Genomic DNA, 23,664 nt, shown 5'->3' on the forward strand with positions numbered 1-23,664 from the left:
GATCGAACCCGCGTGTTCGAGTTTTTCCACCGCGACCGTATGCCCGTGGAAAATTTCTTTTTCCCAATCAGATGCGACTCGTGATTATAATCAGTTATACAATTGTAATTACTCTATCGATGACACGACGCCCGAGACACAATACGCACTTGTTCCGTTCGCCGGCGAATCAAGCTAGTTTAAGATCGGCTTTTCTAGATCACCCTCGAACGTGGACGAGCAGCGGGCTTTCCTCGACCGCGTGGACGAGCGTGAGCGGTCGGTCTACGCGTTCCACCTGAATCTACGTTCCATCGGTGTCTCTCTCGACACGCGTGCACAGGTATCGCTCGCGCGCAAGCGTTCCAGGTCCGGGGACGACGATCCGGACACTAGACAAAGTGGGAGAGAATAATTTTTCCTTGGTGCCGCGCACCGTGTGCGCCTCTCTCGTTCCTCTTACCCTCGGGATCCTGGGGTAAGAGGAACGAAGCGCGGCGAGATTCGGTGCGGCGAAGGGGGAACCGAGAAACAGCGAGAGAGAGAGAGAAAGAGAGAGAAAGAGAGAGAAAGAGAGAGAGAGAGAGAGAGAGAGAGAGAGAGAGAGAGAGAGAGAGAGAGAGAGAGAGAGAGAGAGAGAAAGACAGAGAGAGAGAGAAAGACAGAGAGAGAGAAAGAGCAAGAGAGGGAGACAAGGGTTGTTCCAACGGCAACCACGTGGCTGACGCGTGGTACCGCGGAGCCGCTTCCGCTCGGGACGAACGGGAACGATTTTCGCCGTTCTCTCGCGAATTGCTCTGCCATTTCACATTGGAAACCACCCGTAGCTCGAGAAAAATCGTTGCTCGCGATCCGCGAATTCGCTCGCGGAATCGAGCCACCACCTACGGGGCCGGCTATCCGGTGTGTTTCTTTTGCAAGGAACGGGTCCGTTCGCTGTCGAGTAATAGGGGATAGTCGTCGTTTACGATAGCGACTGTAATCTCTGCGGTTCTCGCGACAGTCGCCGGTGGCAAGGCAACGCGGAGAAAGGAAGACAACTCGCCGGGGGCAAGATAGAAAGAGAAGCGAGCTAGCTTTAAGCATATTGATCAGAAGACGGTAGTTGGCCGAATGCCACGTGGTGATGCTGCGAGAGGCGCCGGTCTCTTCTCCTATTATGAGCCAAGGCTCCTATCCTCCTCTCTTACTTTCCCTACGATCCTCTCTCTCCTCTTTCGTCGTAATCTTTCCCAAAATCCTTGCCGCTACGGTCCACCCTTATCTCAGCCTCTCTCTCTCTCTCTCTCTCCCTCTCCCGCTCCGCCTCTTTCCGCTTCGCGTTCCTCCTTCTTCTTTCGTCTTTCGATTCGGCGTACGCACCGAACGTACGCGCAACGTACCGTTCCGCCGGCACAGTTCGCCTCTCCCTCGCCCTTTCTCGCTCTTTCTTTCTCCGTTTCTCTCTCTTTCTCTCTCTCTCTCTCCCTCCCTCTCTCCCTCTTCCTACGGCTGTAATCGTATAAGTGAAATTTCCGCGCGACCCGAACGCACACCATGTAGCTTTAAAGCAAACCGTTTATTTCTTCCTCGTTGCTCCGGATCCCTTTCGCGGTCCGTTTCTTCTGGCTCGCATCGATTCACCATACGAGCGAGCGACCCACCGGCCGCACCGAGAGACCGCCGCTTCAATTGAGACGTCAGATTAACAAGCTCGCCCGCGTCGTCGGGAGGTGCAAAAGGCCGGTCTATCCTCCTTTCTTTCTTTCTTCCTTTCTTTCCTTCTCGATCCTCTGCCCGTTCCCCTTGCGTTCGTCTCTCTCCCTCGCTCTTCCTCTCTGGTCTCGCCGCCTTCCTATTCCCACCCTCTTCCTCCTCGCCGGCAACCTTGGGGAAAAGGAGGAAGGGAAAAAATAAAAACGGCTGAAGGAGTGCACGTTAAACGGCCGGCAGCAGAGAGAAAGGGAACCGCCTTCTTGGGTGGTTACCGGTTCCACGGTGAAACTCTCACCGCCTCCCAGCCACCGTGGATCTCCCTCGTCCGGTCTCGTTGATCCTTTTGCCCCGTCACGGTGGTAGGTCGCGACGCGTCGATAAAAATAACGCTACCGCGGTGTCCTATGCGCGAACCAGCGCACGCCTTTACCCACCACCGGCGTTGATAATCTCTAAATCCGAACGGCGACCCACGGGGGACAATCATTAACGACCGAGCTCCTGAACAGCGTTCTCCATTCTTGCGCCGGTGCATGGACGGCAAGCTCGTCAGGGGATCAACTCATCGCAGCTTTATCGTCCTTCGAAAACGTCGCACACCTCTGTTACCGTCACGACGATGCCTACAAACGATATCCACTCGATAAAAATTGATAAAAGTATTTACAGAAATCTTCTTTACCATATCTGCATAGGCAACGTTATCGACAGCGCACGGAAAACTTCCACAAATACCTACTTTATCCACCGCAGACAAGCATTCCCTACCTTACTCATAGCCGGCACACCTTCGAATAATCTCGCGTTTCGTTTTACCACGACGGGAATCCTCGGAGGCCGTTCTTGGTAGCTGTAATCACGAGAGGATCGGCGGTTCCCGTGTTTTCTGTATTTGCGATGCCAGAAATCGTCGGCGACCTTTCCGCTGATTGAAACAACCGTCGGTGGATCCGCAGACGACTGAAATCGCGAAAACAACGTTGTTATTCGTGGTTGGTCACGGTCGCGGTCAGCTTTTCGACCGAATGCCGAAAGGAGAGTCGGAGAGGAGGGTGGGAGCCGTGGAATATCGAGAGAGAGCGAAAGAGAGAGAAAGAGAAAGAGAGAGAGTGAGAGAAGGAGAGAAGAGAGAAAGTGAAAGAGGGAGAGGCGCGAAGGCGAGGCGCGAAGCTCGTTCCGTGACGCGCGTCTGGGGGCCATGCGAATTAGATTGATCTATCATTGGTCTTGTCTGGCTGTCGTCTCGACCGCTGATTGCATTCGAGGCAAATATTATCTTCCTAGAACCGCCGCGGCGAGCCGGTGATTTTATTTGCACACCCATCGATCATCCGTCCGCCCCGCGAACGCGTCTGATCGCCTCTCCGTCTCCTCGATCCCGGAAAGGGATTTCGCACGCGATCCGATTAAACGCGTTTCGCGACTCTTTCCGCGTGAAGTCCTCCACGCGTCGACGACTAGCTCTCTCGACACGTGTCCCGATGCGCGTAGATTGCCGTGCACAGATGCAGCGATCGGTAGCCTTGGCTCGACGTCCAACGGAACCACGTATCACCACAGCTGAAAGAAGAGACGCTTCGAAACGCGTCGTTGTCGCGCGATGGACGCGCATCGCAAGATACAGTGGCGTTTATAGGCTCTTTCGGTAGGAGATCGAGTCGCGGAAAGCCGGGGCCGCGGTGGTTTCCGTTGCCGGACGTAAAAAGAATGAGAGGGAGGGGAGGGGGCCGACGGACGGTTGGCAGAAAATAAAAAGGAGAGGAAGAAAGTTTGGGGACGGCTTGATTGAATGCGGATGTGCGTGCAGTCGGTGGCGGCGGTCGACAACCACGAATCGGGGGAAAATTATAGGTACTCCTCCTTTCATACGTTCCCGGTTCGATGCTATCTGCCTTCTCCTTCCGGGAATTTCGCAGTATAAATAGGAAGCCAGTGGTCTTGTCGAGGTGGACGGGGCTAGTCGCGCGGGGCTCTCGCTCGGCCTTCCGAGCGAAACGCGAAGCGACGCGACGCGAAGCGAAGCGAAGCCCGGGCGCATTCGGCACTCGCGCGATTTATGCACCCCTGCCGAACCGCCGTCGAACGACGCTCGAAAGACGGGATTCCAGGCCTGCACGAAACCCCGTTCGCCTTTCGCCTTTTAATTGCGACCGCGGTCGATCGGTATCTCCTCGCCGCCATCCGGATCTTCGCGTTCTAACTCGGTTCTAAGGGTTAACGATCGAAAGCGCGTTTTCGAGGCTGCCCGATACCCCGGCCATCAACCGCCGCGCGTTCCAACGTGACTCCGGAAAATCGAAGGATCGGTCGCCTCGAGCGTACCCGTGGACTACGCTGGTGAAGATGCTTCGGACAGAGGCTTCGATAGTTTCGCCGGAATTCGAACGGAAGAAAAAAGAGAAACCAGGGAAAGGGGGGTGAGGCGCGCGCGGCAGGAAGGAGGCGAAGAGAATAGACAGAAAGAGAGAGAGAGAGGACGCATAGAGGAATACCGGGATGATCCTGGGCGAGCGAATTCAGGTTTCGGTCGTTTGGGTGGCTGCCTGCCCGTGTTACCCGATGCCCCCTTCACCTTCACTGCACATATAAGGGCTGCGAGCCCCGCGCCACGCACCAGCGAAAAAACTGCATACGCATACGATAACGGGGGTGCGTGCCTGAGGGCTATCCTTATGGGGCTTGGGGAGGCCATACAACACTTTAGTAACCCCGTAATACCTCCCCTTTCAGCCAGGCAGGTAGCCTCCGAGTATAAAGTAGCCAGCCACCGCGCGCGCCTCCTCTCTCTCTCTCTTAGCCCGATGTTGTATACCGAGATTAAAGGGCTGCTGAGGGACTCGAGCCTCGAAAGGGATGAAACGCTCTCTCCGGTGTTCTCTCACGTTGGAAACCGCGTTGACGATTTATCGAGCACCGCCTGCGGGAGAGAGGCCCGGGCCCCCCTATTGTCTCCTCGAAATCACGCTGGAATTCTGATACCGCCTAGACCCGAGAGAGTCGAGTGTGTCGCACGCGCGCGCGTCGCCTCGCGTCGCGTCGCGTCGCGTCGCGTCTTGTCGACCGAGGACACCATCCCAGCATTCCTGCCCGTACTCCCGTCTTTCGACGCGATTGTACCCGGATTTCGTTTCCACGGGACGGAAAGGCCAGCCTTCGCGAGATCATCGACGAATCGGTATTAGGAATTACCGATCACGTTCTAGACAGACAAAACTGTCTTCCCGTAAACCTACGTTCGCGGACGTTCGTCGCGAGGTTTATCCTGTCGTTAGAAACATTGATACTCGTTTGAGTGGACCTTGGAAAAAATAAAGTTATCTGTTCGATCCGATGCACGTAAAGGCGACGCGTTCCGCGATTTCGTCGATGATATTCAGCGTTCGTCTACGCGAGAAGAATGCAAGAAGATCCGGCGTTGGAGGAGGATCGTTAAGTCGTGGATCGATCAAAACCCGCGCGAGATTCGCCTCGATTCGGCACAGACACCGCGGCGCTCGTTCGATTCGCGTTAATATTAGCGAGAGCGACGACGACGACGACGACGACGACGACGACGACGACGACGACGACAACGACGCGTTCACGGCCCGTTGGAACCGCGCGCGCGTCGCGTCGGAGGGGACTCGAAATTTCGCGGAGTCCGGCGACGTGTGTACAACGCACCGCGAGCGTTCCGGAGCTAAACGGAGAGCGCTAGAAATACACCGTAAGTTAATTCAAGTGCATCGCCTTCGCTGTCGCTACGTAGATATCGTTCTACGCTCCCTCCTTTCGCGGCGGACGACACCTTTCCGACGGAAGAATCGCCGAGATTCTTATCGTCGAGCCAGCGGAGACCGCATTCCTGCGTTCGTTTCCTCGCGTAACCGCGCCGCACCGAAAGAACCACAGGCGTCTTTCGTACGGTAGCACTTCGCTTATCCGAACACCTCGGACGAGTCTGTTCGACTCGCCAAATATCTGCCTGCCGATCTTACTCGATAAAGGAGCTCGATTATCGGCGATGTTCAGATCACGGAATCGGCTCGCTTACTCTCGGTTATGCGAACGCGTACGTACAGGATGTTGCAGCCGAGAAAAAACAGGTTGGAGCAGGAGTTACAGGGTATGCAGTGTGTAATAGGTATGAGTAGAAAAATTTGGAAAATCGTTTGTTTCCGCGGCGAGATCGAGATCACCTTGGGTTTTAAATAGGACATTCCTTTTACCATGCTGTAGAGGACATCGTGACGAATTCGATCTCTTCGGTGTTAAATAATGTTTGTAATGTTAAAGTCGAATACGAGGGAAAGCTGAATATTTTACATTTCCACTAGTGTAAGAGTAATATGTTCGTTAGATCGGAATATCGTTGGAATAATGTCGGAATATCGTGTTGCATGTGCTTCGAGTTCGTCTCGATGTCTTCTGCAGTATCGTAAAAATAAAATATGTGCTCCTATTTGTAAAACCCAAGGTGACCTCGATTTCGCCATGGAGACGAAATTTCTTTCGCTGATATCTGTTGTACATTCCATATCCTGAAGCTCTCGTCGTCAACTGTTTTCTGTCGGACGGCTGCAAGTGGCCGAAAAGTCGCGTTAGAGCGGAGTAGAATAGAACAGAGAAGAACGGAGAAACGAAATTTAGAGGCCGCTCGAACGGTCGAATCGAGCAAATAATCCTAATCACGGAATTCCTCGGCGACGCGGAGGAACGCGCAAACAACCGAAAGAGCGCCGTGCTTTTCCACGTTCGCGATATTTTCCACAGACCGGTTTTTTTCCCCGGGGACCGTTACCGGGCAGCTTCGGAATACCGTCGAGTAAAAAGAGAAAAGAGACACGTGTAGGAGAGAAGAAAGCGAATAATTGGGTGGAACGCGTAGGCGTTCGTTCGCGCGCCGGACAATGGGAAAATACCAATGTTTCTCTGTCCGGAAGGCAATTTCTCGAAAGCGATGTTCTTAAAGGAACGTCAATGAATCTAACGAGTTCCTGACCATTAAAACTATCAGTCGAGTAATAATAAACCATCCCCGATTCCTCATTCGCGCGATTATTAAAAGGACAAGATTCTTTAATTAGCGAACTGAATTATAAATCACTTAAAATCTCGATAGATTCACTCTTGTAGCTTCCATTAAGGAATCTCAAAAAGTCAATCGAACTGATCGCCAGTCTCAGCATTGAAATATTACAGACGAGTACTAAGAAATATGAAAAGCGAATAATAGCTCGAAGAACCGGTAGAATCGCTAATCCTCAATCACCGTAACCCTACAATCATCAATTTCTCGCAGAGCGTCAGAAACAACGTGTCATCGTTACCAGAAAACCAGCTCATCCCCGTTTATTCAAACGTAACAGACTTTCGACCGGCAAGCCGGTGATCTCGCCCACCGTCGTGGACGAAGCTAGAGAAACGTGTCGCTACCTTCTTCGCGATCCGGTGAGACCAACCCTCGCAACCGCCCCGCGAGCTTCGAGCCCCTCGCCGGAAAGTCTCCAGGTTGATGTACCCTAGCTAGAGGAGGCACACCACTTCATCCGGGACCCTCGAATAAGGGACGGAGCCCCAGGCCTCTCTCTCTCTTTCTCTCTTTCTCTCTCTCTCTCTCTCTCTCTCGCTCTCTCTCTCTCTCATTCTGTCTTTCTCTCTCTGTTTTCATCTTTCTCTTTCTGACGGCCAACCAGCCAGCGTTCCTCCCGCACACTCCTCTTCTACTCTATCCACCGTGCCGTCGGTCTTTCTTTCTCCGACGGACGCACACCTCGAGCATTCTATCGATTGTCATCGCTTTCCTCGAAAACCTCGCTAAGCTAACCGTTTAAGGGCACACGCCGACCGGCGTGCGCGGCTCCGTCCATAACCTGCGCAAAATTGAATGCCGGCTAAATGGGTTGCGCCGCGCGGCTGAACGCCTCTGCGCGTCGCGATCCGTGTTGTTGATACGCGATGCGGGAATGGGAAGTCGTAACCGCTTCCTTTCGCTTTTGGATTTCCCGTGCTCCGCGGACATGAAGGTATCGCGAGCGCCACGAGCGAGACTAACGCGTCGGTATCGTTGCACGTAAAGTGGCCACCTACCTAAGCAGACGCGTAAAGGCCGTCGACGGGAAAGCAACGGCGACGCCGCGTTTTCGAATTTCCCCGTGAGTTTTTTTTTCGTCGGTTGGGATCGATCCGTGAAGCCTCTCGATTACGTCGGAAGAAACGCGCGGCCGGAGTCCGTCGCAGGACTATCCACGGGCCGAATCGCGGGCCTCGAATCGGATCGTGTTCGTTTCCTCGATTTCTTTCGCCGTTCGTTTCCTTTTCCTTTTCCCCGACGGTGCGCGGCGCGGCGGCCCATGCTCGCGCCGCCATTCACCTCTCCGCGAGAGCTACTCACTCGTAAAATGCAAATCCAGGTAATGGCCGCGGTCGGTCGGTCGGTCGCTCGCTCTAAATCGCCTCGTTGAATGGATCGTAAAACGCCGGGCTAGGGACTGCCACCGGCACCGTAACGATAATTATGTCAAAGCCCGCGCTTCGGCAACTTGTTATTATTGCTATTACTATTATTATTGTCGTTATCGCTATTATTAGCCCGGCTCGCGACCGCCGCCACGGCATTTCCCGAGCGAGCTTTCGCGCGCGGCAACCGAGGAGGAGAGGAGAACAAGGGGCGACCTTCGCGGCGACTTTCCCTCCTCGGAACGGGGAAAAATCGAGTGGAGCGCACGGAGGGAAAGGGACGTCGGTTTCTTGAGGTTCACTTTCGGTTCCTCTACACGCGGCGAACGAGAAAAACGTTTGGCGAGCAACGTTTCGAGCTAGCAATTTAAATGCCGATCCGATGACACAGCCAATATCTCCGCAGTGCGCCCGGAGTGCAAGGTTATTAAGACACGGTCTCGTCTCGGCGAGTTCTCTCGGATCGAAGCTCGGGCCACTGGCATCAAGAGCTCATTGCCATCGGCCGAATGCAGAGCTTCATCCGCGATTACTCAACCTCCTATCGCCGAACCAGCGGAACGGAGACGGCGAACCGGCGACAAAGAGAAACAAGAGACCGATGGAACCGACCGGCTCCACGGCCGCATTATCCATTCAAATTCTTGCGCCACCGAGGACCAACGCCGCGTTAACATACGATTAAGATAGGCGATCGGTTCGACCGATTTCCGGCCTAGAAACCTCGAATCGCGAGGATTCCACGAGCGTGCAGTCACGGACGTCCGCGGAAAGCCCAGTCGCGAACGAATATTCTCGAGGCGAAGATCGCCGCGACGATTCGATCGAATCGAACGTGCTCGCGATTGAAAGCGAAGTCTAGCGGCGCGGCTCGACGCGGGGAAAGGGAAAGGAAAAAACGGAGTCACGAAACGAGCCGCGATCCCCCGAATTTCTCGATTGGAATCTCGCTGGCAACCCTTGCCGCGCCCTTGGTACGCCTCCGCTCGTCCTTGGCAACGGCGGGGCGACACGAGACCGACGACGCTTGGAAATTTTCAAAATATTGACGCGGAGAGGAGCGTCGCGACGGGCGACGGGCGACGGGCGACGGACGAGGCGGCCGGCCGGCCGACCGACCGGTTCGCCGGCGACGGAATTAAACCCGAGCCGAGTTCTACGAGCGTCGCCGCGGCGGGCGGATTTTCGTGTTTCTGTTTCGGCGAAAGGGGAGCACTAACCCGACCGTCGGCAAGGACGAGTGCCTCGAGGCGCCGTCGAAGAAAAACAATAAAACGAGAATTGGCACGTCTGGCGAAACAGTTGACTGCCGTAAAGTCAACTGGCTGACTTGTCCGCTCCCGTCCACCTAACGGCCGCACGATGTCCAGCGGCGACGCGCGACAAGGCGAACCAGCGACGCACAGTGGGGTATTTGCCTGGTCCGAACAGGCAAAATTGAAGACAGGTTCTGTATCGACTTCTTACAGGAAAATATGAGAATGTAATGCAACAATGTAAAATAATGTGCAATTATATTATAGTTACGTTGAAATGTCGGTATTTACACAATGATTCATGGTGGAGAGGTAATGAACTATTAACCCTTAGCACTCCAGATAGTTTTGTGATATGTCAGCGACTCTTACCAAATTTTTATAGTAGTCCTACTGAAAATTAACAATGTTATATCTCTCAGACCTTTAATTCCCTTCTCAGTACAAACTTTGTATATTTGGAAGATCTAATAATCTTAAGGTAGTTTTCTTAACCCTTTGAACTCTGTTGGCTCCAATATTGCACCAGTTATAATATTAAATATTTTAATGAATCAAAGAAACTATCCTAAAATTATTAGATTTCCTATTATTAATTATTAGATTTTTATTAAAAGATCGAAGGAATGTTATAGCATTTTTCATTTTCGCTAGAGACACCATAAAAATTAGTTGCAGTTGCTGATCGATTACAAAACCATCTGGAGTGCTAAGGGTTAAAATTCATTAAAATATTTAATATTAGAACTGGTGCAATATTGGAGCCTACAGAGTTCAAAGGGTTAAAGATAGAGCGCGTAGCGAAGAACTGCCTAACTTTCATATGAACTTTTAATAATACCCCACTGTGCATTCTCGATTCCCCTTGCGATCATCGTCTCCTCTCTGAAAATCCTCCTCGCCTTTCGCAGTCCCAGGCCGACTCGTTCAATTTTATTTCATCGTTCCCTGATTTCAACAATCTTCCGACCACGCCAGTCGGGATTCTTTGAAGTAGCTCCTCGCTGACCTTCGCAACAATCCACGTATCCACCTTCAAGGTGTATTCCAAATACTCGAAATACGCCTGATCCGAAATCGAAACTCTGACCAATCTAATTCGCGATTCCCGCTGGTTCCTCAGCGAACTGGCTCAACACGTTGGACCGCTTCTCGGACGACAAACATCCGAAAGATACAAGTAACATATATTCCCGTATCCAAAGAAAGCTACACGCGGCTCTAGCGTTCGTGGAACAGTCGCGTCCCGCGTGCACCCCGCCGACGCGTACTGGGTCACGGAGATAGAAGAACGTCGCGCGGCATACATTCGTGGCGGAAGCAATTGTTCGACGAGTGCGAGATTTATCGCGGATTTATCGTCGCTCCTGCTCCGGATCGGAGGGGCCAGCCGGTCGGGCGAGATCGCTGCGGCGACAGCCGATTTTCCTTGGCACCCTTTCGATCCGCTCGCGAATAAGATAAGCTTCTCTCGATTCTCTCGAGCGACGAGCTCGCGCCACCCGGTGCTCCCCTATCGACCGTTTAATGCGGCGACAGAATGAGAGAGAAAGAGAGAGAGAGAGAGAGAGAGAGAGAGAGAGAGAGAGAGAGAAAATAAAAAAGAAGTAGTAGCCGGCGCCATTAATGGGATTAATAAAGAGTGCAGCGAGCGAGCTGCGCTCGCCGAGGAACGGAGGATTACTCGCGCCAGCTGACCGCCAGAGGGAGACCGCTCGTCGAAATTCGTTGCCGAATCGCAGCTTTTGCGCCGCGGATTTATCGCGTTTTACGAACGATCCACTTACCGTTCCTGTTCCCCGCGACGTCCCACGTGGGTAAATACTGTCAAGAGACGATTGCACCACTAACGGAATGGCACGGGGGCAATGGGGTCTTGCGTCGTGCGTTTGTTTTGTTTATACTTTCGATCGGTTACACGTAATCGTATCGACGAATGCGTCACTCAGAAGCCAAGTCGGTTCGGAAAGGAAAAATTATGGAAATTAATGTCTCGGCTTAATGTTTCTCACCTAGAAGACACGAAGAAACGAGTGAATCCTTGAATAATTAAAAGGAATGTTATTTATTCCATTAACACGTTAAGCGCCATGTCAGTCACTGGTGACTGACGTTTCCGAATGAACAATCGTAACATACCAGATAACCGGTGTGAAATGAAAATCTTTAATAACGTAATTATGTTGATAATAGTGTAATGCAAACAGTGACGCCAAATAAATCGTAATTATTCCCGCTTTTCTTTGCTACAACGGAAAGAACTCTACGGGAAAACGCTTAAGATTTCCGTGGCGCTTAACGCGTTAAAATGTACAGAAAGCAGAAAATTTGGAAAAATGGGCTGATTGAAATTTGCTTCTGAGCGACTTGAATTACAAATTGGCGTCGTGGTAAAGGTGAAAACTGATCGATCAGACCCACATTAATCGGTCTAGGCATCGAGCGATCTCCCTACAGTACCAAATACAATACTATAGCGTAATTGCTGAGTTTCAAGTCTGTTCTGATTTCATTTTCAACCGGAACTACAAACAAAACGCACAGCGAGAAACCCTTCTTGCAACTGAGCCATCCCAGGGCTCTTCTCTCGAGCAACGCTGAGCACGTCCCGCGCCGATCCGCCGCGGCGCCCAGAAATCGCGATCCCAGCCTTCCAAGCTGCAACTGCATCGTCTAACCGCCCGTCGTTCGATCATACTAGATGAAAAGAAAGTGCCAGTGGTTACTGGTTGCAGGGGCCGCGAATAAAACGCGCGAAATTCGAAGCAGCAGCGTCACCTCGCGACTGCTCGATCGCTTCGCGTGAGATCGCATCGTGGATTCTGGTATAAAACGAGCTCGAAATGCGTTCTCGACAATCGGTTAAAGCATCGTCGAGCATAATTAACCAATGTGGAGCCGTCGGACACGAGTTCCCGTAGAAAAGGTAACTTCGGTAACGAAGTTCCCGTAGAAACCTCCCGTACAGAGGTGTAGCTTCACGGCTAGTCCCGCTGTAGCTAAACGGGTTAACACGTTGACTGCCACGAGAACTTGGAGCGCTTTGTTATGACAATATTTATTGTTTTGTAACAAAGGCAAACGGAAGTTAAACAGATAGGCAAATAGAAATAGATAATTAGAAACAATGATCAATGATTCAGTATTACGTTATTCCTATCACGCTATTATCTAACTGCTTACGTTACCAAATACTTTTATTCGATATAATCTCTCTTATTGCAATTGTTCTCAAACTATTTGGAAGCTCCGCTCACCGGTGACTGAGAATTTTTAGCATTTTGTATGTTAACACTTTCGTAAAAATAAATGATAAAAATAATTACTAATCCGATATCACAGTACTAATGTTGCACTATTATCTACTCACTTATATTACTAAATATTTTCATTCGACATGAAGTTTCTTATTGTCGTTCTCAAGCGATCTAGAAGCTCCGGTCATCGATGACCACCGTGGCAGTCAACGTTTTAATCTGATCCCTAACGAGAAACCCTCGGCGAATATCGTTCCGATCTCCATCGGGTCGAAAAGTTTCGAGACGATACGAAAAGCGTATGGAATCGCGTAGCCGTTCGATTATCACGTGATCGGTCGCGGAGCCTCGTTTCAAGCAGACACGCACGCCGGCCGCGCGGGAGGGAGAAGCGTTACGCGGAACGGAACGTGGAAGAGGGAACAGAAACGGCTATGTATATCCCGCGGAGCGGGTTGCGCGAGTCGCTCCACTCTAATCGGGCCCTGCGGTTCGATTAATGACTCGTTAAAATGAAGCCGTACATTGTAGATAAATTGACAAACGGTTGGCCGGCATGCGAGGGGCAATAGTTCTTGGTCAAACGCGCCGAACAAACAAGTGACCGGCTTCCGACCGCTTCGAATCTATCGCGGGAGACTCGAACCGTTTCGAGGATGCTTCCTGTGAACCTCTGTAAAGTTTTCTGCTGCCTATCGAATCACGCGAGACTTTCGACAGAAGCGATTCCGAGTTTCCGGGAAACTGCCAATTGTTTCGAAGCTGAGATTGTAATAATCTTCGATAGATTCGCTCCGCAACGCGAGCCTCGTTCACCCTCTATGGGCCGAATTCTTGTTCACGATTATAACAAAATCTATGCAGTACAAAATTAATAAATATCCACATATGATTACGAATCAACAATGTATTCAATAGTTTCCATAATTTCATCAAACGAATATATTCGGTAACTTTCAAGTTACAATGACGTTAAACTTTCACGCCTGAGCGTATAAAAGTTGCATGCAAAAAGAAATAAACCAACGCGATGCCAATATACTGATATGTGACTTCAAAGTTACATGGGCCCATAGAGGGTTAAGAGATACAGTCGACGAAATTTCTATAAGAACACTAGAATTTCTGAAGATACATTAATCGTTTGCGGTTGAATGTCGCCGCAATGACGACCTCGAGCGTCGATATGGAAAATTGAAAAATGCGAATGACAAATTTAAGTTATTCGCCTAACGAGAGACTGACGTTTTTCCTTTGTAACAAAGGCAAACGGAAGTTACACATAGGCAAATAGAAATAGATAATTAGAAACAATTATCAATAATTCAGTATTACGTTGTTCCTGTTACACTGTTATCTAACTGCTTACGTTGCTAAATAGTTTTATTCGATATCATTTCTCTTAATTGTAATTGTTCTCGAACTATTTGGACGTTCCGGTCACCAATGACCGTTTGGTTTAGCGGAAGTTTAGTGTTTGAGACTTGAATGCTCATTCGGCTTCTGGAAACGAACGTTAGAAGTTGAAGGCAGTCCTGCATTCGGTGCACTGTCTAAGAGCCTATCGGTTCGTAGAATCAAATGAAATTTATTTATCTATTTTCCTTCTGATTATTTGTTTTCATTTCTGCGATCACCAACTTCGGAACAAACATACGAAACGTCCACATTATTTCGAATCTTTTTGTGTAAAAATAGGAAAGCGTCATTGAGTGTCTGAATCGAAACAAAATCGATCGCACCACTTGGCACTTGGCGCAAACGGTTAATAGGAAATTAACGAGACGCGATCAGTCAGGAATTTAAAGAAATTCGAAGCAGCACACTAACATAAAGGAACTCGAACAGGCGATTAGACTTGAATGAAACATGTAATACAAAATTGCAAAAATTACTTTGTAGTATGAGAAATCGAAATTAAACATATTAAAACTATAATTCGTATGTTCTTTACAGTACATACTTTAACATAGTGTTCCCATAAAAATTTCGTTACTTATCTATACGTTAACTCATAATAAACACCCAATAACATAACGATTTTCTTAGTTCGAAGAGCACATTCCTTTTCCTCGATCCTTCTACCTCCTGACCACTGCATTACTTGCATTAACAACTTACGTAATATTTTCCTTCAAACACGCTACCGTTCTTACAGAAAAGTACCCCACTGCAATCGTTTCGTCCCTCTTCCCCGTCTACCTTTACCAAACCCGAGTCATCGATCTCGATCCGACGCCCGCGTCGAGACCACGCGGAAAAGACGCGAAGAACGTAATCTCTGCTTTTGTTAATTCGACTCGCAGCTGAAAAAAAGAAGACGAGCGAAAGAACAGACGAGAAACGTAAGCGACGAACGATATACGGCGAACTTCAACTTCGACCCGAGATAAAAATTAAAAATATTGAATATCGTGCCGCGTTATTTCCCTCGGTAAAAATAGGGAACCGCGTGCAAGAGGTTCCGGCGATTCCCCGATTTCGGGGAAAGGACTCGCGCGCCCCGCGAGTCCCCGCCGAAAATCTCGTCGCATCCGTGAAACGAAAATAGCGTTTAAGGCTGCTGCGCGGACACGAGCGACGCGCGTTCGTTTTCGCGGAACGGAGAAACGAACGCTTCTCTTCCGTCTCGCGGGGATAAAGATAAGAGAGAACTTCCTCGCGTCCCGATTATGCCGAAAGGGAATCGATAAGCGCGCGGTTCCGCCGCGAACGTCTCGCGTGCGTTTCACTTTTGTAGATCCTCCGGGATTCCGCGTGGTTTAATTGATTCCGCGGCGCGGAGAAGAAAATAAACCGGACCGCGGCGCGAACAATAATCGTTTTTTGTGGCCCGAAAGTTTATCGCTGCGTGTCGTCGGACCGTGGAATCTCCGGCGCGATTGGAAAGAAACGGAAACATTCCGGGGCCAGATGCAACGAGCCGGCGAAACAAACACTCGCAAGCGTGTTCTCCTCGTCTCGCGGCGGCCGCCGCGATGATAAATAAATCGAGACCACCTTTCATCGAAAAACCATTTATTTCAGCGAATAAATATTCTATGAATACTCTCTACCTAGGAAGTACACGTTATATATAATAAGTATGCAGTATTCGCCGCCCTCGTTTCGATACTGGGAGTACACAATTCCATTACTTTTCTTTTTTTCCTTTTCTTTAATTATAGGTACACTGACAAACAAACGAAGAAATGGGAATCAGGAGGAGAGAAACTAGCGTCTGCGTGTGTGTTTATAGGTGTGTCTTTGTGTGTGTATATGTGTATCTGTGTATGTGATCGTTTACAGATAGGGAAGCGAAGAAGATCCGTGGAGGGAGCAACGAGAAGAAAATGGAAACGGAGGGAAGAGGCGAAGAAGCGGATGACAGCGAATCGAAATGAAAACTGGGAAGGGGATGAAGAGAGAACGAAGATGGCCCTAATCATTTCAGGGACCGTTCTTCGAAACATAACGCGCAACAGAACCATAGAACGATATCGATGCTCCGACGATTCTCGTTTCGGAGCCGAGAAAACGCGGATCTCGATCAGTGCTTCCGGATCGATCGGTCCTAACGTAGAATTTCTACGTTTACCCGGGGCAGGGGTCGGCAACCTGTTTACATTTGGAAGGTTCTAGAATATGTAAACGAAGAATGTTCAATCGAAACGATCTAAAATCAATTGTAATTATTTCATACGCGAACTAAACAGAGTAATAGATCTAAGATGAAAGAGTATTAGGTTGCCGAGCCTGTTCCAGGGAACGGAAACGAAGGAACTGAAGAAGACTGAGAGGAGAACGAAAGGGGTGGGCGAGAAAGGAAAGAACGAGAGAAGAGAATCACAGGAAAACGTTTCTATCCGTACAAGGATTACGAGAACAGAGCTCTCTCGGCGAGGAACCGTCCGGGTCCTCGGCCAACGCTGGGACGCTATTCGCGGTCGGCGTGCTCTCGAGCCAAGCAACTAGATATCACAACGATTACTACACCATAATTTACACCGAATCGCATGGGGCGCGGGATCGATTATAAAACAACGTCGTCGTCGAGCCTCGTCCTTCCATCCGGGTGTCGTTATCGTTCGACCGCGACGAAGGACGCGAGTTGGCCACGATACACGTACACATATAAATTATAATTGCCACCGATGCGTTCCATCGACGTCTAGCTATCGATTATACGCGTGGAAATTCCTCCTTCCCGCCCGAACGCGAGGACCACGCGAACGACCCCCGTAGCGCACACGATCGATCGTCTTTCTCGCGGACTCGCGATTCTTCGAAGAAGAGGAATCGTCTCGAATCCTTGCGCGCTACGGAAGTCCCTCGACTCGCGACGGGCTGCGAGCGTTTCGTTGCTGTTTCCGTGCGCGATCGGCTTGCCACGCGTTTCGATGCGCATCGCTGACGCACGCGTCGATATTTAGGATCGATCACCGTTTCAACGCTGCGAATCAACGTCGACGCAACGGTGTAGGAAGTTTGTTTTGGAATTTTGGTTTCGCGGTGATTGTAGAACTTGTCACTGATATTTTAACTCTTTGCACTTTAGAGGCGCCTCTCGGTTAATTGGTTCGACACAGGAAAATTGTAAAGTTTCATGTTTAATGTTAAATTGTGATATTAAACTTTATAGAATACATCGATACGTGAAATGTTGAAGTAAAATAGCCTCGTTCCCCGATTTGCGCGCGATTTCTCTAGTTTCAGAAAACGTCGTCCGCGTCTCATTAGAGGATGCCGAGTATTTGCAGCGAGACACTTCTGGAGTACAAAGGGTTAACATTGGACTTGGAAAAGCTGACATTTCGAAACACGTCGATGTCACGCGACGAACCGGAAACCGATAGTCTGGGACAGATCCGACGGAACCTACCGTCGATGCATCAGCGGCACGTACCGCGCCACGTCGTAACTAGCCAATCGCGTCTGAAAACCGGAGAGTTCCCAGCAAAAATGTACCAGCGACGACTCGAGCTCGACCATCGATTCGATCGCCGATCGGTCTCTTCCATGGTTCGTTCGAAGTCTAATGAGAAGCTTCGAGAAGCGGCCGGCGATCGAACCCACGGTCCGCACGATCGGATCGCATTTCGTCCGACTCCGCTTTCTAGAAGAAGAAAGATTCGGGAGAGATTCGTGAAGGAAGCGACAATGAAACGACAGCCTAAGTTTACGACGTATTTACACGGAACTCACACGCACTCTCCGTACACGCGCTCGCACGCTTCGTTGAGAAAGGATGTGTATGTATAAACTGCGAAAGACAGAGAGAAAGACAGAGAGAGAGAGAGAGAGAGAGAGAGAGAGAGAAAGAGAGAGAGAGAGAAACGAGAAAGGGAGAAACAACGATTTCACTGTACACCGAGATCTTTTTGGCCAACATGTTTTCACCGATCAACGCGACGACTGTACCGGAAACAAATCCTCCTTTCAATGTCGTTCGCTTTTCTTTTCTGAAAGCGACTTCCGTTTCGCGCGAATTCTCTCTGTATCGAACAGTTCGTACTCGACAGACGAGGAGAGAGATAGAGAGACAGCGAAAGAAAGAGAGAAAGAGAGAGACAGAGAGAAAGAGGCACAGAGATATACAGACCGATAGAGAGAGAATAAGAGAGAGAGAGAGAGAAAGAGAGAGAAAAAGAAAGAGAGAGAGAGAGTGATCTTTGTATCTTCCTTCATTTTTCAGTTCTTTTCCTGCGAAAAATGCAACAAGCTCCCGTATAAAAAATAATTCTTTCGCGGGGTCGTTCTCTTAGATCAGGTGCAAACGCATCGACACCATAAAAATAATACCGTGACTCTAGGAACTATCCGCCTTTGCCATGGACCGTCACCATCGTCGTCATCGTCGTCGTCGTGGACCACCGTCGCATCGGGAGGTGCTCTTCCTCGAAGATCGGCGATCTTCGATCTTTCGATCCGTCCTCGGGCGCCCGTGGTTGCCGCTGCAACCGCTTCGCAGCCACCGCCTGCCTGCTCGCCGATCAAAACGTTCGTCGAGTGAAACCGGGTGAGAAACGTTCGTGTTTCGTCGCTCGACGAACTCCGGCCTCCTTGTTCAACCGTTCGGGGGTGGGTGCTGGTGGGGGCGGGGGGGGCTGGAGGAGGAAGGGGCGGGAGGGCAAGGGAGAGAGTGAGTATCGCGGCACTAAAACACACCCCGGAAACAAGGCACTTTCGGTCTGTCGGACGAGGAGTCGTCGAGGATCGGACGCGACGACGAAGAGGACCGGTCGATGATCGAGCCGCGATCGAAAGTCTGTCGGCGGGCGAACGGAAGGAAAGCAAGAAGAACGTCGAGAAGAAAAGAATAGAAAAATAAGAAAGGAAACGTGAACAACCGTCGACGATGATCGCGGGTCGCGGGACAGGCTCGGCGAGCATCGTTCCGGTAGCATCCTCCTCCTCCTCTTCCTTCTCCTCCTCCTCCTCCTCCTGGTGCTGCTCTTCTTCTTCTTCTTCTTCCTCGTCGTCGTCGTCGTCGTCGTCGTCGTCGTCGTCGTCGTCTTCGTCGTCGTCGTCGTCGTCCCTCGTCGAGTCGTACGGTGGACTATGTGCATCCGCATCTCTCGACGACCATGCCCGGCAGCCGGGAGAACACGATCTGGTACTCGTTGTCGAAGTAGAGGATCGTGATCTCGGACAGCTTCCTCGGAGCACAGCACGGCCCGGTGTTGTTCGGCGGCAACGCCAGGCTGACGATATGGGTGTTCGGGTAAGACTGCAGAAACGCCATCGGACAGTCGCCCGAACAGTAATTCGCGTCGTATCTGCGCCAAGAAAATCGACGATGCGTCTATTACGTCGATTCGTGAGAAACAATCGAAGGTTTGGTGTTTTCGTGTGAGGACACTGGGAATTGAAGTTTTAGAGGAAGACTGTAGGATGAATCTGTGTACTGGACCATCGCAGTGGCGTGGTGAACACTAGAACTACCGGATGGGTCAAAATGACCATTCCTAAATTCTTCTATAATTACTAAAAAAACAATAGATTCTTCTCTGAAGTTGTAAAGAAATTGTTTTAGTGACACGCAAACTAAGTTCTGAGTGATCGAAGTCTCGATAGATGCACTCTTGGGGTTTCTACAGAAAAATGTTCAAGTTAACTCGACTGCTTGGTAGTTCTAGTGTCAATCCAACCGGATAGAAGACCCAAGATACAAATCGTGATCTGTTTCCCACTAATTTCGATATTTCCAGCTAAGGAGTGAAAATTATGCAGAATTGCAAATATTTGCAGCTGGAATTTAATATGCTTTCTACGAATCCCAATGAACGATCCAACGCGAACATTAAATAAATTCATTATATATTATACACAGTTTCTATAGAAAAGCATTTCTTTTATTCGATAATTCATATATCAATTAGGACTTGTCCAGCTAGATACCCGAAACAGACATTCTCACATTCCTCGCTAATCGAAATTTAGACGAGGTCTACCATAAACTCGACGCTGTACTCACTTCTTGGGCGCGATTATCCAATCCCAGCCGAACTTCTCAAAGTCGACGGTGAGCTTGTACCGACAGCACCTAGTCTCCTGGCTGGCCTCGTCGCAGTTCAGTCCTATGTTCCGTTTGATCCTCGCCCCCCTCCGGGACTCCAGCTCCTGCGTCTGCACCTCGAGGTACGGCGCGTACTCGGCGCCGGGGTTCGTCTCGACCAGCTTCGAGTTCCTGCGGTGATTGCCGCCCGGGCCGGATATCTTGAGAGCAACGCCTAGGTTGTCCCTGGGATGTTTGAACCATTCGGCCACCATCCTCCGTAGTTCTATGGTGACCCAGTTGCCGCCGCGGCCGATGGGCCTGGGGTGCTTCGTGGTGAGCGGCGGGCCGAGCAAAGGGCTGCCCGTCTCGCTGGCCCCACGAAGGATCCTCTGCAGCGTGATCGTGACCGGGCCGCTGTCTTCGTGGTTCTCCAGGTCACCGGACTTGTCCAGCTCCGCGGAGTCCTGGCCGCTGCCCCATATCCAGAGCGACAGCTCCGCCCTGGTGACGCGGTGTTGCACCACCTTGTCGGAGAACTTGAAGTAGAGGACGTCAAGGCTGCCCTTCGAATGCCTTAGCCTCTGATCTGCAACCCAACAATCGTGACTTTCCCAGTGCCAACGCACGCGGACGATCGAGATGGATTTTCCAGTGAATGGGTCGTCCCGATGGGATCGCCGCGCGATCGGATCCGTTCGGCGTCCATCGCGATTGGCAATAAATCAACGACCGGAGAGCGAAGCGGCGACGGCGATGGCGGGTTTCTTACCGGCACCAGGACGGAGGGACACGGAGGGGGAATGGTAAAAAGGAGAGGAGAGCTCGCCGATCGCGGTCGCACGCACGTGCGTCCGACATTTACCCCGACGACGGCCGCCGCCGTTCTTTCGACCCGACCTACGTCGTCGTTGCGGCGATCCGCGCCGCGGGGACGGAAAAGGAGCGCAGGAAAAACGCCGCGGCAGATTTATGTACGCGTTAGGGAAGCGCGTTAGCCCCGGCCGACTCTATTCGGGTCATCGCTCGGCGAGCCGAGGCGACCGCTTCCATCAAGGGCAAAGCCAGCTGAAATCGGTACCGTTACGCGAACTACCACATTTTTCCTCGAACCGATCGATCGGTGCCCGCCGCCGACGGATCGATCCCGACCGATCGTCCGCTTCTAAACGGACTCGTCCCGGTCCGTTCGACTGGATCCAAGGGGGCAACCGGCTTCTCCGAACCCGGGCCGCCTCCGCGCCTTTTCCAGAGAACGAAACGTTCCTTCCTTTTTTTCCGTGCGGTTTCCAGCGCGACGGGACGGTTCGCGGAACGCGCGGGAAACTAGGTGGCCGATTCCCGATTGATCATTCCGGCACGATTACTGTGCAGCTCTTAGATACATCGATCGTCAAGCTGAAAATGCACGGTGGTGGTAAATGGACTGTTCTCGAGATGCTCGGGTCTCGGTACAGTTTCGTTCTGTTTCTGTTGCATTCTTTGTCATTGCGCGCCAATAACATTCACGCGTCGGAAGCCGAGGCGGTATAGTGAGTGGAACAACCCCCTTGCCCCTGTGCACTTTCAGCTTGGCGGTCGATGTAGCTAACGCGAGAGCTGCACAGTAATTGCTACGGCACGGGAGGGACAGCTCGTTTAATAATTACCGCGCGGAACGCTCGAGAACAACGGGGCGCCCGTGTTGTATCGTCGTCACTGTCACCGTCGGCTGTCGCGTTTTACCCGCGTCGCGAGATAATTTAGCCGAGAGGAGGCGAGAGGAGAGGAGAGGAGAGAAGCCGCCGCCCGAATCCGCCGATTTCCGCCGAGATGCCTGCCCGCCCGCCATGGAAACGAGCAATTACGTTTCTCGGAGATCCGTCCGTGTCCCCCGACGCGCGGGCCCGAATCAATTTGTCGCGGCTAATTGCGTCAATTCGACGGGCCGACGTCGCGCGAGCCTCTTTTCCCTCGCTCCGACCACCGACCTTCGCGCAAATTCGCGTTTTCAGGGACGACCGACGCGAACCGACTCTCCCCCCCGTTTCCGGGGGGAGGCGGAGGAGAATGACGCGCGTTAATCGATTCACGGCTTTCCTCTTTCGCTGGGTAATTAACTTCGAGCAGGGGAACTTTGATTGGCACGGTGATCGTTCGATCTTGTAAATTCCTCGGAAAGGATCGCGTCGGGAAGACTGATGTGGAATGAGGATGGCAAAGCGAGTAACTGGTGGTACAGTGATGCCTGCTTGGATTTCAGTGGAACGAACATGGTTCAATCTCCGAGTCTCAGATCCACCCTTCTGCCACTGATCAATCCCCCGAGCTTGACGAAGTGATTTCAATGGGCAAGGATAGAGAACGGATAAAATGAAAAGGAATACTTCAATCCGCGATTGTGAAAAGTGAACATTCCACGAAGAAACTATCAATGGCAGTAACATTAACCTTACGTTCTCAAATGTAGTATCGATGGGTTGTCGAAACCTTTCCGATTAAAAGGAACCCAAACACGACATAAATCAGACTAGCTTCACCCTCTTGATGCAATTAACGAAATTAAACGCTCTCCTTCAAACTGATAAACTAAACCGACCTACGTCGTGTTTGGGCTCGTTTCGATCAGAAGAAGCTCAGTGAACCACGAAAAGATAAGACAGAAATGACTGAAACTGAAATTTTCGTCGCTGCACGATTCTTTACTGAGTGTCTGTTTTCCTCGCGCTCATTGCATTCGTTTTGTGTCTCTGCTACTGGCGTCACGTTACACTGGGCTCAAAACAGAGAAGCGAGGGAGGAGTGGGGACGCTATAGTGTAATTAAGCTGAGCAGATTTCGGTGGAATTTATGCGAGCGTCGCTGTAATATCCTGCGGAATCGCTGAAAATTCGGCGCGTTGAACCGATGAAAAAACGTGGCCGTTCGCTATCCGGCGAAACGTGGAACCGACCGATCGGGAGGCATCGTGTTCCGCTCGCGCGATAACGACGCGCCGATAGAGAGGTATGTAGGAACGCGGCTCGATAACCGCGCTATCGTCGCCGGAGAGCACGCGCGCGAGCCACGCAGGTTCGCGCAATCTATTCTTCAGATCGTTCTTGTCCTTGAACCGAGCCGCGCCGCGAATTATTCAGCGTGCGATCCCGCTCAGCCGATCGAAGAAACGCGGTGAAATCGGAAATCGACTTCGACGTCGAGCCGTCATTTGAAATTCGAATCGGGGAAACTCTTTCCTCGCTTCTAGCGTTGCCCGTGTCCTAATTTCGCGTCACGCGACACGACAACTGAACGATGCAACGGCGAAGCAAGCCGATTTCACGGTTCCAGGATCAACGATTCAACCCCGTTGCTCGTGTTTGTGGTACATGCGGCGGGACAGAAAAAAGACCGGTTTCAATTTGAAACTCGGCGACCGATAAGCGCGACGTTATCGCGCTGACATTAGAACTACCGAGCCGTCAAATTGCTCTGCCGAAGTTCAGGGTAACGGCACCTAATATGGAACAACTGATTTGAGAAGCTCGCCGCAATGAGAGATACGAGGATTCTTCAATGAAACCTGCATCGAAGCGTGAAGGAA

At 51.0% G+C, this 23,664-nt stretch overlaps 1 protein-coding gene across 5 annotated transcripts in view; it reads right to left on the bottom strand.

The window, feature by feature from the left end:
• Window positions 1-15,632: 15,632 nt before the first annotated feature.
• The window catches only part of LOC116427157 (growth/differentiation factor 8), a 40,689-nt gene continuing 32,657 nt past the window's right edge, over window positions 15,633-23,664 (bottom strand). For all 5 annotated transcript variants that reach the window (XM_076373563.1, XM_076373561.1, XM_076373562.1 and 2 more), the window contains exons 5-6: window positions 20,082-20,691; window positions 15,633-19,383 (exon numbers count right to left, since the gene is read on the bottom strand). In XM_076373563.1, coding sequence (XP_076229678.1) covers window positions 19,164-19,383; window positions 20,082-20,691 — 830 coding nt within the window. In that variant the 3' untranslated portion in view covers window positions 15,633-19,163. The remainder of the gene's footprint in view (window positions 19,384-20,081; window positions 20,692-23,664) is intronic.

This window comes from Nomia melanderi, chromosome 14, assembly GCF_051020985.1.
Source record: "Nomia melanderi isolate GNS246 chromosome 14, iyNomMela1, whole genome shotgun sequence".
NCBI classification, from domain to species: domain Eukaryota; kingdom Metazoa; phylum Arthropoda; class Insecta; order Hymenoptera; family Halictidae; genus Nomia; species Nomia melanderi.